Raw genomic sequence first — 18,093 nt, 5'->3', positions numbered from 1 at the left:
AATTATTTCCTAAACAAAGAGAAACAGCAAGGCTGCTAACAACTCATTTTGCCACTATATGTTCTAGCTAACTGCTTACTAATTAGTAATGATGAGAAAAGAGAATGCATGTAGATAAATGTCTGTGGCTTGTATTACATTGGTTTAAAGGGAATTAGAGACCTAAATTAAACAGACTACTCCTTATTTGCATGAAACCGTGTAAATATTTCCTATGGAAACCTGAAACCACATGAAACCCAGGTAGTTTCACTTTGAAAGAAACCGGTTCTGTGTACACAAGCACAGGATTAGAGAATACACCACTACACTTGCAGAAATCTTATCTGTTAAGGGCATGAGTCTCTCAAGACTGGATTTTGATTTTTTTTTCAATTATTTCAAGAAACTGGTGATACTTGCATACAAAAGTTGTGGATTGATAGAATCTATCTTCAGCACAAGATCAAGTGCCTTTTGTTTTGGTTTGTGATGGTTTTGGTGGTTTTTTGTTTGTTTTTGGTTTTTTTTAAATGTATAATATATTGTGCTTGTAGTGAATCTGAGTATTAAGGTAAAATGTAAGCTTGAGAAACCAAATTAATCAAAACTGACATACAATTTCCTCATGAACAGCACTGTGGAAAGCCACAAAATTAAAATCTAGATTTTGATCACTCAGGTTTTACTGGCGAATACTCACTGGTTCTTATGTGGTGTTTGTATAAAATACATTCAGTAAAGGTTTCTCTCTTGATACAAGACTTGATACAAAGAGGTGCAGAGATACCTGAAATTGTAGCAGGATAGAGAGATAAAGCTCCTTCAGTAAAGGTTTAAATGCAGAGACTTCTGCACCAATTCCTGTGCACATTCTTTTTTTCATAGCTTGCAAAACAACGTGGTTAATCAATTTTTGCCGTATATCTGCTAAAGACTGTAATTCAGTTAAATCCACACCTCCCTTGGTCATATTGATTCAGGGTGGAGTTCACTTTACACCTTGATTCAGATAAAATCTGTTTCACAGAATTTTTGCTGTCCTTTTCCTAGCCCTTAGACCAGGGGTGTTTTGTGAGCAGGCCTGATCTGGCGCATTGCGTTTTGAGGCAGTTGATGGGATGGCCACTGATTATCAAGTGTTTGACATTTTCCAGCACTATTAATTTTCGAATACATCAAACATGATTTCAGACCATTAATTTGGAGAAGCTCAGGGTAGCATTTTCCTACATTTCTTCACAGAGTTCCCCGGACCGAAGGGGCTAGCCGGCAGTCACTGGAAAGGCCGTATTCCCGCTGGAACAGCCATCCGCCACAGGGACCAGGGGGAGGGTACGGAGGTGGGCGGATCTCCCTGTCAGCGCGGCGGGAGCAACGGCGGCCTCTGCGGGGCGCGCTGGCTCCTTCCCGCCCTCCCTCACGTGACCCACCTTTGTCCTGCGCGAGCCACCGTCCCGGCAAGATGGCGGCGGCGGAGTCGAGTGACAGCGACGAGGAGGATTTGGTGAGCTACGGGACGGCGCTGCAGCCCCTGCAGGAGGGTAAGGGGCCTCAGGGAGCTCGCCTGCTCCGCCTCCGTACCTCCGCCATGCAGCGCATCCCGGCGGGAGGTGCTGGGGCCGGGGCGCCCCGCAAGGCCCGCCCGCCTGGTCTGGTGCGGGGCTGCCTTCCGCCTGCTCACGGCCTTCACTTCGGGAAAGCTGTGGCGTGTGGGCCCAGCGCAGACCTGCCTCCCCCATTTCTTGCTGCCGTGGGTCGTGGGGGCTGCCTCGGCAGCTGGCCTGTGAGAAGGCTGTTGCCGGGGGCCCCCGGGATAAAGAAGTCTGGGATGGGAAGGGGGGCTTCCCGCAACGGGAGTATAAAAAGATCCTCTCAGCACTATACCGGTTTACTGGTATGCGGGCGTGGACCTGGGGTGCCCCAGCGTTTGTGCCAGCAGTGTTCTGGTCGTAGCTAGGGGCCTGTCCTTCTGTCTTCTCCCCAAGCCTCAAAAAACCCCCGGAGTTCAAGTATAACAGCTGAAGTGTATGCAGTTGTACCGATGTGAACATCCTACACCTGTATCTGTGAGACAGGCTCAGCATCATCCAAAGACTTCTGTACAGCTGTGACTTATGTGTCTGTGCTGCTTAATTCATGGAAATATTGTTACAAAGGTGCAAATATTTATGTCAAAGTCGATAGCTTTTGTGTTTTGTTTCAGTTTTGGACACTTCTAATGTGATGTAATTTCTCAAAACAGTTAAGTGATGAAATCCTGTTAGGGATCTTGCATGCTTAACAACTAAAAGTATCCTTTCACAGGAAAAAGAAAAGTTATCAGAACTTGTTAGAATTTAGGATTTCTATCTGAACACTTCATGCTTTTACTTTATCAGTGTACATCAATGGCATATACAAATATTTAAAGTAGAGTGGGAATAAAAGTAAACTGGTGATGCTTTCCACTTCAGGGTGGCTACTATTTGATCCAGGTCTTACCTGCAAGGAAGAAATGCTGTCTGGAGCAAGGAGAGTCTATTCTTCATGCAGTGTTGTGACTTAGTTTCTGATTTATCTGATTGTAGGTGAACGACTTAAAAAGCCAATTCCTCTTCAAGAGCAGACTGTTAAAGATGCAAAGGGACGATATCAGCGTTTTCATGGCGCGTTTACTGGTGGTTTCTCTGCTGGTTACTTTAACACTGTTGGCACAAAGGAAGGTTAGATATTTTTCTGTCTTCTGGGAAGGGTTAATTGATTACCATAATTTAATGTTAGTGAAAACAAATAGACTGTCATTAAGGATTTTTTTTTTCCTGCTGTTCATTATACTGTAAATATTGAAACATTGTTTTATGTTTCATCATGAAACACGAACGTTGCAACATCAACCACACATCCAAGTTCAACCAAGTTGAAGTTATTTTCCCTTGAGTTTTGGACTGCAGTTTTATAGATGTTCCCTTGATGTATCCTTAAAGTGGAGGGTTGAAATGTTTGAATTGTTTTCAAATATTATGTTGCAGTTTACAGTACCTTACTTAGGTATTTACTTTCTTTAAAGGATGGACTCCTTCAGCTTTTGTATCGTCACGGCAGAAGAGAGCAGACAGAACCATTCTTGGACCAGAAGACTTCATGGATGAAGAGGTAAATTTAGAAAGGAATACAAATCTTTTAGAAGTAGTTGCCATGACAGCAGGCTTTTCAGTAAATGAAATCTTGTAAAGAACTTAAATAGCGAGAATGGCAGTAACTTTAAAATTACTTCTTGTATACAAGTGTTGTACTGTGAGGTCCTGTAGGATTTTGGGATGAGGATGTTTCATAGATTCACTTAGACAGCCCCTGTAATCTCAGTTAAAAAAAAAACCAACCCAAACTAAACCCTTTCACTTTCTGTGTCAGAAAATACAAATACTTTTGAAGCAGTTTAAAATATGACCATTCAAGTTAATGAAAAAGCAACTATGTAAATGGCGTGAAAAATTTAGCCAATATGAGGGTCATATCCCATCGTCTTTCCTTTACCATAACAGTAAGTAAGCATTTGAGGGAAGCATATTTTTTAATATACATTTTTCCGTTTTGTCTATATTTTCCAGGATCTTAGTGAATTTGGGATAGCACCAAAGGATATTACAACCACAGATGATTTTGCATCCAAAGCTAAAGACAGAATAAAAGAGAAAGCCAGACAGATTGCAGGAGTAGTTGCTGCCATTCCAGGAACCACTGCATTTGATGATTTAATAGGACCATCAAAGTAAGTAAATTTAAATAGAAGTTAACCAAACAATTCCTTTCACTTGGAAGTGTTGTATTCGTTAGAAAAATAATGTTTGACCACAGTAATCCATGAAAGAGATTGGAAGATCTGCAGTGTTACACATTCGAAGTGGCCTCCACCTGTTTTTTTGTTTTGTATGTGCACACTTGTACCAGGTAAACACTTTACAAAACTGGGATATAGTGTATATGCAAATACTGATACTTCAGATTTTATTTTAAAGTGGGGTATAAAAACAATTTTGAATGGTATATGTGTATATTATTTCTCAATAAATATTAAAAATGTGGTTTGAGGTAATATTTTTTCCTTTTGTTTTCTTCTTAGAATAACAATTGGGGTTGAACTGTTACGAAAAATGGGCTGGAAAGAAGGACAAGGCATTGGACCGCGAGTCAAAAGAAAGCCATGCAGGCAGAAACCTGGTAAATCCAGTGAAGTTCCTGAACTCATTAATAGAAAGTTAGCATTCATAGACTGATTAGAAAGTTAATCTTAAAACCTCCTTTTATTTGGTCTGTTTCTTTAATCTTAGAGAAATTTAATAAAGAGTTGTAATTTAGTATGATGCTGTTATATGTCTTTCAGACCCTGCAGTGAAAGTATATGGTTGTGCATTACCACCTGGACTGTCTGAGGGTTCTGAGGTATTGAACAGGCTAAAGTTGTTGGTTGACTTATGTAAGAATGTGTACTAAAATATTTAAAACAAAGAACAACTTCTCTGAGGTCTTTGAACAATATTTTAACGTGGAGTTCCAAATTTTTTTGAAAGTATTCATAAATACTTATTATGCTTATTGTAAAAAAAGGTTTTAATGTAACTAAATTTATTCTTTTGCTGCCTAAGCAGATGTAGTTGATATGTATTTTAATATAGAATTTAGGAAATGCAAACTTGCCTGGTCTCATGTTAACTAAATGTTGTAAAAGCTCAACATACAAAACTTTTAGTCATATTTGCTGTTATATACTTTTATTTTGTACAAGGATGAAGAGGATGAATACCAGCCCGAGAGTGTTACATTTGCACCAAAAGATGTAATGCCTGTAGATTTGACTCCAAAAGAGAATGTCCATGGACTTGGCTATAAGGGTTTGGACCCATCACAAGCTTTATTTGGTGTGTCTGGAAGAGAACACCTGAATCTTTTCACAGGTGGTTCTGAAGACACAAGCAGTTTACTTGGTGATCTGAGACACAGTAAAGGAAGAAAACTAGGTATTACGGGTCAGGTAAGGACATTTTTTAATGCACTTTATTATTAGTGCGTAAAATCGAAATAAATTTTGTTTTTTCTTCTGTGGAAGGCACTTAGTCATTGTAAGAAATCTTAAGTGTGGTTTGAGAACAAGATTTTTTGTGAAGATGTGGACAAATCCTTAGAACTCTTAAATGCCTTCACTTACCGATATTGTTAGAGAGAACTATAAAATACCTCATTCTGAACAGTTGGGTGGAGAAAATTCTTGTGAGACTTTGATTAGACAAAGTTAGTATTCAGTATGTTTCTAGTCTATGTTATTTTGTCAGTTTTGATTTCAGTAACGCTGAACCTGTCAGTTAGAGAGGTTTTGCTTCCCTCCATCGTATTTGTAGTTCTTATGTAGAAGCACTGTCAATTTATATTTCTGGGAACTATACTTGTTCAATTTTCATGCTAACTTACATTTTTTTCCTTTTTGAGACCTGAACCTGCTCTTAGTCGGACTGCAAATGTTACGTTGTGGAATTAGGCTGCTGTCCTCATGCTGTACAGACCAAATTCACTGTCTCTCCCTGCCAAGGGAGTGAAATATGTTTGCTGTTGGGTTTGGGTTGGGTTCCCCCCACCCGCAATAGTTGGTAACACTTTTTTTTGTGAAGCTGTGTATTTTTCCTAGTGTATATATATGTACACTGAACATCTTATATAAGTGGATAGATATACATGTAGATGTGTTCTGACATGTGACTTAAAAGTATTTTTTTTACACTTTTGAGTTCTCATTATTTTTATTTTAAATTATTTTAGGCTTTTGGTGTAGGAGCTTTAGAGGAGGAGGACGATGATATTTATGCAACTGAAACACTGTCAAAATATGATACAGTTCTAAAAGATGAGGAACCTGGTGATGGCTTGTATGGCTGGACAGCACCTAAGCAGTATAAATCAAAAAAAAGTAAGAACTGTAGCTCTGTCTAAAGAGCTAGCAAATTTGTATTTGGGGAAAAAAAATGACGTAAGTGTAGTCTCTATTTTCCAAATGTTTTTGTTTTCAGTGGACTTGTATATTCTAGCCCTGATATCTGAAACTTCATCTATTCTTCTTTATATATTGAAGTGTCCAAACCTGGAAATAATGCCCAAAGTACACCATTAATCCCAATGTAGATTAAACCCCAGACATAGCATTCAGTTCTACTGAAGGAAACAAATTATTGTGAATCATGTCTACGAAATATGACCCAACCATTGCAAAGAGATTTTTTTTTTTTACATATACTTGTGTATTTTCAAGTAACATATATAAATGTTATCTTGATACCACTTTGTTTTTAGTGCAACTTTTAAGTGCATGACATACTATAGTGATTTCTAGAGTACCTGTTGACGTTAGTTGTACACAGTTAATGGCACTCATGCTGTTAGCTATGCACAGCACTGATACTGTTGCCTCACTGTTAGCCATGTTCATCTTCCAGCAATCTCTGTGGTACTAGTTTTTTAGCTACTAATACTAATCCAGATTCAGAACCCTTAATTTTAAATGAATGGCACTGAAGACAAAGGACTACAATTATGCTCCCTAAAATATATTAGAAAATACTCAAAAAATGCTTTTTGCCAAACATATATGTTTTAAATATTGACTAACTCTGTGGTCATTTTGTAGGGTCTGAAAGAGAAGTTAAATATATAGGCAAAATCTTGGATGGTTTTTCCTTGGCATCAAAATCATCAGCTCCGAGCAAGGTAAGGAAATACTGATATTTTCATATTAAGAATAACATAATCAAATTGACATGTGAGCTGTTGTGGACTTTCCTATTGCTCAGTGTTTTTCATGTTCTTAGCAATAAAAGTTCTGGTCAGCAATAAGGATTGCTGAATGGGCAAAATTATAGCATTGGAGGCTATGCAACACAAACCTAAAATCTGCCAGACTGCTGGATGAATTTAAACTTTGCCTACGTACTGGCTTTGAACAAATGCCTTCCACACTATCCACTATTACTTGGCATAAAGTTGGAGGAATGGTTTGATTTAACTTTGAAATAAAAAAAAATACACATCCTTTGGTTCTAGGTCTTTCAGATGTAACATTCAGTTTTCTGTAAAAATCAAGCCCCATGCTTCATCTGCTTCACTATTTTGGTGACAAGTTTATTTGACAGCACTCTTTTCAGGCTTGCATCATTTATGCCATATATATTTGCATAATGACAAACAGAATTGTATATAAAACTGCATCGTATATGAGGGACATGGATAACCTTTGAAGTAACAGCTTAAATGAAGAATATGGGGGGAAAAGATTTTTAAGTCATTAAAATACAGTAAGCACAGAAATACTCAATAGTCCAATTAATTGATTAAATCATGTGACTTCTGTTTTAAAAAAATTTAATCATTAGGCAATACCAAGGGCATTTTCTCAAATAAAAGCAATACATATTACGACTGTTGTTGATTTTGCTGCACTTGATGTGCATGTCTTCCTATTTTTTATAATCGTTACACATTAACAATATAATAGTTTGTTCCCAAAGTTTGTATTATAATGCTGCTTACTGACGGGGTCTGAAAGAATCAGTAGCTTGTAATATCTGTTTCTACTGCTAAGATGTAAATTGAGGAACTTTTAGATTGAAGTGACTTTTCTGAAACACATTTGTAAGCGTTAAATACAGAGCTTTATCTCTCTCTTAGTGGATTTTTGTTTTGTCGTCCCTCTGCCAAGACTTATCCACCACCTGACCTGCCACGAAATTACAGACCAGTCCATTACTTTCGACCTGTGATAGCAGCTGGGAATGAAAACTACCATTTACGGAAGGCATTGGAGGAATCCACTGGAAAACTTGAGAATGATATGACACAACAAAGCAGGCATGCTTTGAATGCATCTCAGAGGAGGGAGCAATTAGGAGAGACTGGTCTAAAAGGTACTGATATATGTGACCATACCTTTGCTTATGTTTCAGGTGCCCTGCTTGTTTATATAACAGTAAAAATTTGGTCTAGCCTTGAACACTATTTTCTAACACAAACGTACTAAATCTAGTTGGCTTAGCTAGAATACCTTATCATTGTTCAGTTTCATCTCTATAGATGAATTGTTGACATATCTGCCTATATTTTCATTTACTTAAGTCTTTTTAAAGATTAAAAGTATGTATGGGATTGTGTTGTGTTCTGTTGTGGTTTAGGGTTGGTTGGTTGGGGGTTTTTTTGTGGCCTTATGTTTTTGTCATGGTTTTAGCTAGGATAGAGTTAATTTTCCTCACTGTAGCTGGCATAGTGCTGTGCTTTGGACTTAGTATGAAAATAATGTTGATAACACACAGATGTTTTGGTTGTTGCTGGGTAGTGTTCATACTAGTCAAAGACTCTTCTAGCTTCCCATGCTCTGCCGGGTGCACAAGAAGCCGGGAGAGGAGGGGGCTCAGCTAAGAGAGCGGATTGTAACTGGCCAAAGGGATATTCCATATAATCTAACATCATGCCCATATGTTAACTGGGAGGAGCTGGCCTGGGGAGGCAGGCAGCAATCATGGCTCAGGGACAGGCAGTGTTGGTCGGCGGGTGGTGAGTGGTTGTATCGTTTGTGGTTTTATTTTGGTTTTTTTTTCCTTTTTCCCTTTTTATTATATTATCATTATTGTTGTTATTATTTTATTTTAATTATTAAACTGTTCTTATCTCAACCCACAAGTTTGGTTTTCTTTGCTTTTGCTCTTCGATTCTCTCCCCCATCCCACAGGGGTGGGGGGAGTGAGTGAGTGGCTGTGTGGTGTTTAGTTGCCGACTGGGGCTGAACCATGACAGTTTTGTAGTATAGGAAGCTGTGAGGTTTGGTTTGTGTTTGGTTTTTGCTTTTTTTTTCCTCCTCCTATAAAATGAGGTTTCACTGAAATACATGCAAATTAACTACGAAGGTAATTTGTAAATGCAGTTCACATTTGTATCTACAATAGCAAAGTTTACAAAGTAATATGTGGTAAATAGAATAAAAGATGCAACAGTGGCCAATTTTTTAATCTATCTTTGCCATTATACTGTTTATTGCTGCTTAAGTTTTGCTTCCTCTGCTTTGCTGCTGCTTTCTCTGAATTTATATGCATAGTAGTAGGCTTTTTTCCTACACTAAAGTGGCAGAAATAGTTGTGGTAACTTTTTAATTTCTGTTTCTTTCTTACTGCTTGTTTTGTTTTAGGTCCGGCTCCTTCTGTTTTGGAATATCTGTCTGAGAAAGATAGAGAAAGACTCAAGGAAGTGAAACAAGCATCTGAGCAACAAATGAAAGCAAAAATATTGCCTCAGCCTTCACAAAATAGCAGATTCCAGCCAGCCTCCCCAGATGATGCTTCTCACAAATGGCGCATGTTGTTGGGGGCGCAGTTAGCAAATGCTGGTTCTAGTGACTTCAAACCGTTTGCAAGAAATCCAGAAAAACAAAAAAGATACGAAAGCTTTGTGAGAAGTCTTAAGCAAGGAGAAAAAGGTAACTGACAAGATTCCGACATTTTAATTTTTCTCTGAAAAAATATTTCTTTATATTTTTTTTCTTTTTTTTCTCCTTTTTTTTGTCCTGATGCATTTTATATTCACTATGACATCTCTTCCTGAATTCCAGAGTATTTCTCCCTCTACTTCTTTTTAGGGCCAATATTAAAAGAAAATTTTACTGATATTTAATTGTGTTGACTTCAGGAAAACCGCTCAGTAATTCAACTGTCAGCAAGACTTGTCTTTAGGCATTACATTTCATACTTCTATGCTGTAGCAGAAGTGAAGTTCTCCAGAATGTTTTACTTAACTGTCTGTATTTCTGGGTTTCCCTTCTTTCAGTTGCCAAAGTAGACTTCAGCTTTGGCTAGTACCATAAACTGTGCATTGAACAAGCATTTTTATTTAGTTTGTTTCTCTCTGAGGAGTAAAACTGACAGATCCTATAAGATGATCAGGTCACGGTAGAATGGCAATTTTTTGCCCTTTTCCACAGAAGACAGGAAAAATCAAAAGAAAACCCATACCTTGCACTTCCAGAGGAGATAAGGACCCTAAAGTGAATTAAATAGTTCACATTTGTCAAAGCTTGTATTACGTGTCCTTTGGATACGCAAACTGCCACTGTCACTTATGTTCTTCTCAGAGGAATTTATGGCTGTAAAATCATAGCATACATGCAGAGCTGTTAGTGAAAACCAAAAATGTCAACCCCCTTCATCTGCTCCTTTTGTGCTGTTTCAGTCTCGTCTATTTTGTTTTAAGTTTTTGCTATTAAATGATACGGTGGTGTGTCTTACATTAAATCAAGTACTCATGATGCCTTGTGGTGAGTTCCCCAGTACTGTGATTTTTCTGTAAGGCATAGAAAGCTGAACTATGATCTCAGGAGGTCATCAGCAGCAGGTCAATCTAGAATGTCTTAAAAGAGAAAAAAAAAAAAAGGCTTTACAAAATTTTAAAGTACAAAGGGGGCTATTGGGAAAGAAGAAAAAGGGCACCAGCAAAGTTTTGCAAAGGAAGGGGTATAGTGTCATGTAGAAAACCTGGGTTTGTTATTTTAGGATTTTAAAAAAATAATCCTTTTCACTATATGAAAAAAAGATTACCCGATCAGTAGCCTCTTGGAGTTACTGAATTGGGACAGACTACTTGAGCTTTGAACCGATAGTTCCTCCATTCAGGACTGGGTTTTAGTCTGCGTAAAATGGAGTAAAATGTGCCTCCTTAGTCATAATGATGAAAATGCAGAAATATTTAAACAACTTGAATGGTTAAGATTCTGTTTGTAAGACTGTCTTTGTTTGACTGGCGTTAATTCCTATTCCTTCTGGGAGCAAATATGAACCCTTTGCTTTGAACAGGGTCTGTATTGTTTACAAAAACCCGTGTGCGAATTCTGTATTTATATACCAGAAAGCCCCTTGAAGTTACCAAAGCTTGGCCAGGCTTACTCACTGGTTAACTTTTTTGTTCTCTGTTTTAGTTATTTGATAAAGCTTTGGATTTTACTTTGTATTTTAAACACCTCTTAAATACATGAAGTATTTTGAACATTCCTTAAAGGGCAATGAGTAAAGAGTCAGCATTACAAGTAAAATTATTTAAAATCTCTCTTGCGTTTGGCAAATGCTAACATTCATGCTAGCTAAAAAAAACTACCCCTGCTTATCAAGGAATAACACCTTTGAGATTAATACTGTCCTTAAACTAAATACTCATTAAATACTTGCAAGGATGTTTGCTTATTATCTTGTTTTTTGTTAGAAAGGCATCAGACCCAAGTAAGCTGTAATCTCTGCTAAGCATTTATCTCCTTATCTTATGGTAGATACATTAGAGCATTATTCAGACCCAAGCATGACAGAATGGGAGCGAGGAAGAGAACAAGAGGAGTTCTTCCGTGCAGCAATGTTCTACAAATCCTCAAATTCAACACTGTCATCCAGGTTTACCCGGGCCAAATATGAAGATGATGTTGACAAAGTCGAAGTTCCTCGGGACCAAGAGGTATATGCTCTTTACAGTCTTTTAGTACATTGGTGCTGCAGTTGCTGCCTTAACCCTGACTTTCAAAATTATTTTTCTTAAAACCATTTTGTAGATATAATGCCAATGTTTTGTTGCACTTCTGTTTAGCAAACTTTTGAAAACATTCACTGTATATAAAGCAGTGGTTTGCTAAACTATGCTTAAATGTTTATGCTTCTGTCCTGTTCTTAAGTCTTACAACAGTAATAGTCAATTCAGTATGTTATTTATTTAGCAGCTATAAATGTTTGACTTTTTCAGAATGATATTGATGATAAGGAAACTGCTGTGAAGATGAAGATGTTTGGCAAACTCACAAGAGACAAGTTTGAATGGCATCCTGAAAAGCTGTTGTGCAGGAGATTTAATGTTCCTGATCCATATCCTGAGTAAGATGATCGATACTGATATTTTCAATGCTTTTTGAAAATTCTGAGTTTTTCATATGCTTGTGGAAAATCTGGTTTGATGTTTTCTTCTGTGTCATAATAGGTGTAAAATAGAACTGCCTGATGCTTTTATTTGCCTCATTAAATGTGGTGACCTCTGACAAAATAGTATGCATTTGAAGGACTACTGCAGGCGTTTCAGCTTGTTGTAGATAATTTGACGCCTTTTCTGTGTTGAAAACAATAATCAACAAACTTTATTTCCCTCTAGTTCTTCCATTGTTGGGTTACCAAAAGTGAAACGAGACAAGTACTCTGTGTTTAATTTCTTAACTGTGCCTGAGCCCACCGCATCTGTAACTCAAGCAACAAACAAAAAAGTCCAACAGGGTAACAGTCTCAACAGTAAGTTGTTGTTACTTTATTAATTTAGCTATAAATGAGATAATAGTCTAGAAAAAGCATATCTTTGTCACAGAGAACATATCCGCCTGATTTTTTTTAATTAAAAAAAAATCCTAAACAAAAAAATTGAAAATAAATCCAGTGACGTAAAAACTGAAGTCAGTGATATTACGCTAATTTCTTCTACCTAGAAGACCTTTATTAGTCAGATACTCATTAGAAAGATTTATAAAATGTCAAACTATACTGAAGAAGCAGAGTAATTTAAAATCAGGTAGGCCATGAAATGCAGGATAATTTGACATGCAACTGATTTGAATGTTTGGGACATTTTTAGAACCAAAGAAAGCTTCAAGATGGGATATGTCAGATAAAGAGAAGGAGAAAAAGGATTCTATCAGTGAATTCATTAGTCTTGCTAGATCAAAAGCTGATGTTCAGCAGCAGCCACCAGTACCAGTAATGGAGGGATGTGGAACTGGGCTGAATGAAACTCTTCCCACTGAGGTGAGTTTACAACGGTGTTTGAACTTAAAGGGGAATAGTTGTAAACTGTCACAACCCTAAAATAAGGTTGGGTAACATATGAAGTGATTTAATACAGATCAGTTTGCAAAAGAGCCAACTCAGGATAAGCAAAGACATGAGATTGTACTTTGAAAGAATTTTGAGGTTATAATTCTGAGCATTTACAGCATACAAGGAGAGCAAGTATGACTATACTTGAAGTAGCAGCTTTAGAGAAGAAAAAATGTAGCTCAGCAGCCTGGGAGTTAAGTTCAGCCCCTTACACCCACTGTGCTCATAGGCACAGAATATTTTTTTTTTCTGCTTTGAATGGAGAAGGGTGCATACTTTGGGGAGAAAGGTGATGTTTTCCTTTATCTTAAATTTAGTAGTGTACAATAGAAGTTTGAATTAATGAATTAGAATGTATAATATCTGGGGATCTGTTTTCAGCTGTGTAGCATAAATTGTATTACCGTTTACAGGACATTGACTTAGTTCAGCAGCATTTCAGAGTTTTAATGTTTTGGACTAGCAGTTCCTACGATTGTATTTCTCACAGCTATTGTGATATTTGAGTGTTTTGTAAACACATGTCGGCATTTTTGAAGTTATTACCAGAGAGAGATTGTTAGTTTCTTTCATGTTTAAAGACAGTATATTATGATGCTGTTTTGCAGGTAGCTAACGAAGACAATGATCAGGAAGAAGAAAGCAGACCATCCATGGACTTGTTTAAGGCAATCTTTGTGAGTTCCTCAGATGAAAAATCATCTTCCTCTGAAGAAGAGAGCGATGAAGAACAGCAACCAACTACTTCGGTAACAGATTCAGAAACCACCAAGCAAGTTGATCTACCAGACAGATCTTCATCTAATGTACAAGGTAGTACTTGATGGATGTTCATTTTTATAAATACTTTGTAAAAGCTTCATTTATGAATCAAATACTCCAGGACTGCTAGGACAGTGCTGTGCTCTTGTGCAGGTCATCTGGCATTGGTGGAGCTGGGCATGTAGAAAATGGTAATAATATAGCACTGAGTAAGGCCTTGCATGTACAGTGTTACTTATGTTGTGTCTTGCGTGGATTTTAGAAGCAAGCTGCCCTATGGAATATGTTTGTTAAACATTGAGGGGAATAAAACATCTAATGTTAGAGCACACTTCACTGAGAAGTACAGGGAAACACGTATACCTGTGATAAATTGCAAGATAGATGAACAATGACTGTTGTGAATATTTGACATTCATAAATAAATAACTTTCATTTCTTTGATAATTAAATTTACTCTCTAAATACTGACATTCCAGTAGTATTTAATGTTGAAATAATTTTACTATGACATCAAAAAGTTGCATTTTATTTGTATTCTGGTTATAAAAATTGCCAGAATACTTCCACAAGAGAGGGGGAAGACCAATCTTTTGCTCTACTTCTCAGTAAAATTTAATAAGTGAGCTGTAAAAAGTTGCCATATTCTCAGGATGTCTTTAAATTAGCAAAATGTACAATATGCTTAGCTTACACTGGACGTACTTTGTCCACTTACTGTTACAGTTGGTTCTGTTAACATCTAACTTTTAGTGTTTATTAACTTTATACATCTTGTGGAGTCTTCTATTCATTCTAAGTAATGGAAAAGTAGTACTGTGTTACTAAATGAAAGCAAACTTCTGCACTGATATTAATTGGTAATTGTATAGTGTAAAAGGTCAATTTTGATTAAAAATAAATAAAAATGGCAGTATGTTGACATGTTTCAGAACGTTAGCTATCCAGTTGGCCAGAGCATTCCACAGAAGTATAGGACGCTGATGAATTTGCTTTCTTAGAGGTTTTTAGAAAGTCTCCCTTAGCTTTTTTCAGCATTTCTTGGAAAAAAGTGTTACCTTATTTTCCTTTCAAATAAGGAAGGTTTGGGTTTTTTTTCCTAGAGGATGTGGCTGCTACAACTGATCCCAGCGTTTCTTTGTTGCCTGCTTCAAAGAAGGAACTGGATGCAACAGAGGAATTTGGACCAAAGTTGCCTCCAGCTTTTTCTTCTGGTAGGTTCTGTAGACGTCTAGCATGTAAATTCTGTGCATTGAACTTGTGTGTAAGACATATGTTATTTCTCTTTAAAAATGTTTGTGAATAGGTACTTTACCTCTTAAATGTCTGTGTTTATGTCAAACTGGCATCAACAAATGCTTTGCTACCATGCTATGATCCACTAGAAGGAACCTCTTTGCCTGTGTACCAACTTTGTTATAGCTCTGTAGAGGCAATGTTAAAAAATTGTAGTGAAAGTACAGGACCAGCCTTGCAATTCCTTTTAATTAAGATTGAAAGACGTAATTACAGTAGGAAGGTTGCAGTTAGGAGTTTTAGACATTTCATTTCCATTTGAAAGCTTAGAGCTTTGCTTTTTTTTTAAACTATCCTATTAGATTAAAAGTAATACAGAATGTAATAAAATCACCTTTTTTTTTTTTGTCTCTTTGTTTGTTGGTTTGTGCATTTTCTTTGCACTTTAGGCTTTACTTGGCAACAAGAACCAGTGGTGCCAGCAAGTTTTCCTGGGCCTAGCAGGAAAGAAAAACATAGAAAGCATAGAGAGAAACACAAGACTAAAAGAGAACAGAAACACAAAAAGGAAAAGGTATTTAATTTAAATAGTGTATTGATTCTTTGATCTGCCAGTCGAATTGCTTTGTTATTTATGATAGGTTGTAGAACATAGATATACTGGGACTAGAACTTAAGCAACTGAATTTCTCGGGTGTCTTGAAACCTGAACTTCAGAACTGAAATCAACTTTTTGCTGTTGTCTTTCAGGAGAACCCAAGTCTTTCACAATGAAATAAGGGATTATTTCTCTTCTTTTTACAGAAAAAGAAACATAAGAAACAGAAAACAAAACGAAAGCACAAGAATAAAAAATCAGAAAAAGACAGCAGCTCAGACACTGAAGATAGCAGTGACAGCCTTAGTGATATAGGTACCACAGGCTTGTCACCCAAAGAACTTCTAAGAAGGTAAACTTAAAGTTTACTTAAACACTTGCTAATTTTGCAGTGGATAATTAAAACCTCAGTTTACAAGTTGTCATCCTAGTGAACCTATTTGCAGCAAATATGCAGCCAATCTCATTGTGAATGTAAAATACTACTCTTTTTTTTGAAAAAAGTGAGGAAAGATTACAAATATTAGGCATCTTAAGCTAGAGGGTAATTAACTTTAGGATAGAAGCCTCTTGAGGTAAAAGGCACTAAATACACAACTCTGCTAGTTAATGGAAGTTATAGTTAAAGATGACTGATATTTTTTTACAGTATTTTGAATGGGAATTAAAAATTGAACAAGTGCAGGTGGTGATTCCTCTTTCCGTTACTTTGTCTACTTCTCTCTACTTGGAGACATAGGAAGCAGTCTGTTTCAGAATGTTTTGAGTCTGCTTCTTATGTTGATAATTAGCAAAAGATCTGATTCAAATAGATCCATTGTGTGGCATTGATTCTTAAGATAATTCTGTGCTTGAGCAAGGATCACCGAAGCAAGCAGAACAATGAGTCATGAACATGTCTGCTAAATTTAGACTGTGCTGTTACATTTTTATAAACTAGAGACTTGAACACAGTGCCAACAGAAATGTGAAAACTGAAAAATAACAATTTGTGATTTCATTTTGCACACTTCAATAAAGTACAGACAAAAGTAACTGTCTATAATTCAGATCATAGTCATCTTCCTGTGCATCCCATGTGGAACAGTCACTGCATTGGCTTCTGTTTAGTGTCTCTTATTAGCTGGAAGAGAGGTGTCTACACACTTTTTGAAATACCACATCCAGCTGGCCTAATGGCAAAGGAATTGGGGTCTAGGTGTTTAGTGGAATGGAAAGGCTGGCATTCCAAAGGACTCTGCTTTCCATTCCTTTGGAACTCGGCTTCAGTTATGTATTGGTGTTTTCTTATTAAACAACCAAATTAAGTCTCCTTTTGATTTCTAAATAGCTCAAATATGGGGGGTTTTATGCATTTTGCACAGAATAGTTAGACGACTTTGTACAAGCAGTTATTCTGGAAGTCTTCGTGTTTGCATGTCTCTCTTTACATCACTGAGAAAATGTTTTTATCTCGCATAACTCCATTCTGTCTCTTAAACCCAGGTTTAAAAAACTGCTCAAGTAATCAAATGTTCATAATGTTGCAGACTATTCAGTCTGACCTCTTTTCTTTTTCTTTCTCCCTTTTAGATTAAAAGAACTTCAGTATTGAAGAGGTAGCTTGCTTTCTTCAGTGCTGCGTGACTTTGATCTCAAATTTTTGATCTCCTCCATGATGGTAGATCAATCATGTATGCTTTGAAGCACTGTAGATACTGTATTCAAGTTGAATTTGTTTGAAAGTAAATGTGCATATGTTTATTTTGTGATGCTCCATATGTTCAAAATGTATAGATTATGGAATGTTGGAATTACTCCTTTCGGGGCAGCATAATCTGAAATACTGCAGGCCCTGTTTTAATTAACATGAAACAAGATATTTTAATAAACTAAAGATTAAAAATCATGTTTGTATGAGAAGTCATTGCCTAGGGCCTCTAAAATGCTGGAGAGTAAATTTCAGACTGATTTAAGTTAGGAAGTTTAAAGCAATGTAATATTTTTATTGGGCACAAGTCATTTTAACGAGTCTAATGCAGGATTTTGCACGGCAGCTTTGCAGTATGAGGCTGTACTGGGAGTTATTTTTACATCTCCAAATTGTCAGTAGTTTTTACCACAGCAGATCTAAACCAATAGACCACCACTTTGACACAAACTATTAAGGTTAATGTACTAAAAGATTAGTACTATAATTATAATCTGCCTTGTGTAGCTAGAATGAAAACTGTTTTCTTTTTGCTTCACACACTACATTTAAAGAGCAATTCCCATCTTGTAGAATTATTTTGACGTAAACGAAATAGTACTAGAGCGCTCTTTGAATGATAAGGCTGTTAAAAGGAGACACACAGACCTTCTCTTTTGGGGTGCACAGGGAAACCAAGAGCCTTCCTGCTTGAAACTATGAACAAAAGCCTTAAACTGAAATTCTCTGTGGTAGATGGTAGTTCTTAGGGGGCTGATTTAATGTGTTTTCTGGTTTCCACAGCATTGTGACAGCTCTTGATGAGAGCAAAGTGATATAATCTTGTGTTGACACACAGATTGTGTAGTTTTAAATGTAGTCAAGGAGAAAACTTGAGTGAGGGAAGGAGAAATAAGAAATTGGGCCTTGAGGCTGCCTCCCTTCAAGGTCAAAGA

General features: G+C 36.9%; 1 protein-coding gene across 1 annotated transcript; it reads left to right on the top strand.

The window, feature by feature from the left end:
• Nucleotides 1–1,404: 1,404 nt before the first annotated feature.
• Nucleotides 1,405–17,356, top strand: GPATCH1 (G-patch domain containing 1). Its single transcript, XM_075101412.1, has 20 exons — nucleotides 1,405–1,523; nucleotides 2,550–2,684; nucleotides 3,029–3,114; nucleotides 3,570–3,730; nucleotides 4,082–4,179; nucleotides 4,343–4,401; nucleotides 4,745–4,990; nucleotides 5,770–5,917; nucleotides 6,632–6,711; nucleotides 7,700–7,904; nucleotides 9,176–9,463; nucleotides 11,300–11,478; nucleotides 11,761–11,888; nucleotides 12,160–12,293; nucleotides 12,631–12,800; nucleotides 13,481–13,685; nucleotides 14,738–14,848; nucleotides 15,320–15,444; nucleotides 15,675–15,820; nucleotides 17,041–17,356. The coding sequence occupies exons 1-20, from the start codon at nucleotides 1,445–1,447 to the stop codon at nucleotides 17,060–17,062; spliced, it is 2,805 nt and encodes a 934-aa protein (XP_074957513.1). The 5' UTR covers nucleotides 1,405–1,444; the 3' UTR covers nucleotides 17,063–17,356.
• The last annotated feature ends 737 nt before the right edge of the window (nucleotides 17,357–18,093 follow it).

Source organism: Phalacrocorax aristotelis, chromosome 8, assembly GCF_949628215.1.
Source record: "Phalacrocorax aristotelis chromosome 8, bGulAri2.1, whole genome shotgun sequence".
NCBI lineage: Eukaryota > Metazoa > Chordata > Aves > Suliformes > Phalacrocoracidae > Phalacrocorax > Phalacrocorax aristotelis.
The sequence above is the reverse complement of the archived record's forward strand: the minus strand, read 5'-3'. Positions and strand labels throughout refer to the sequence as shown.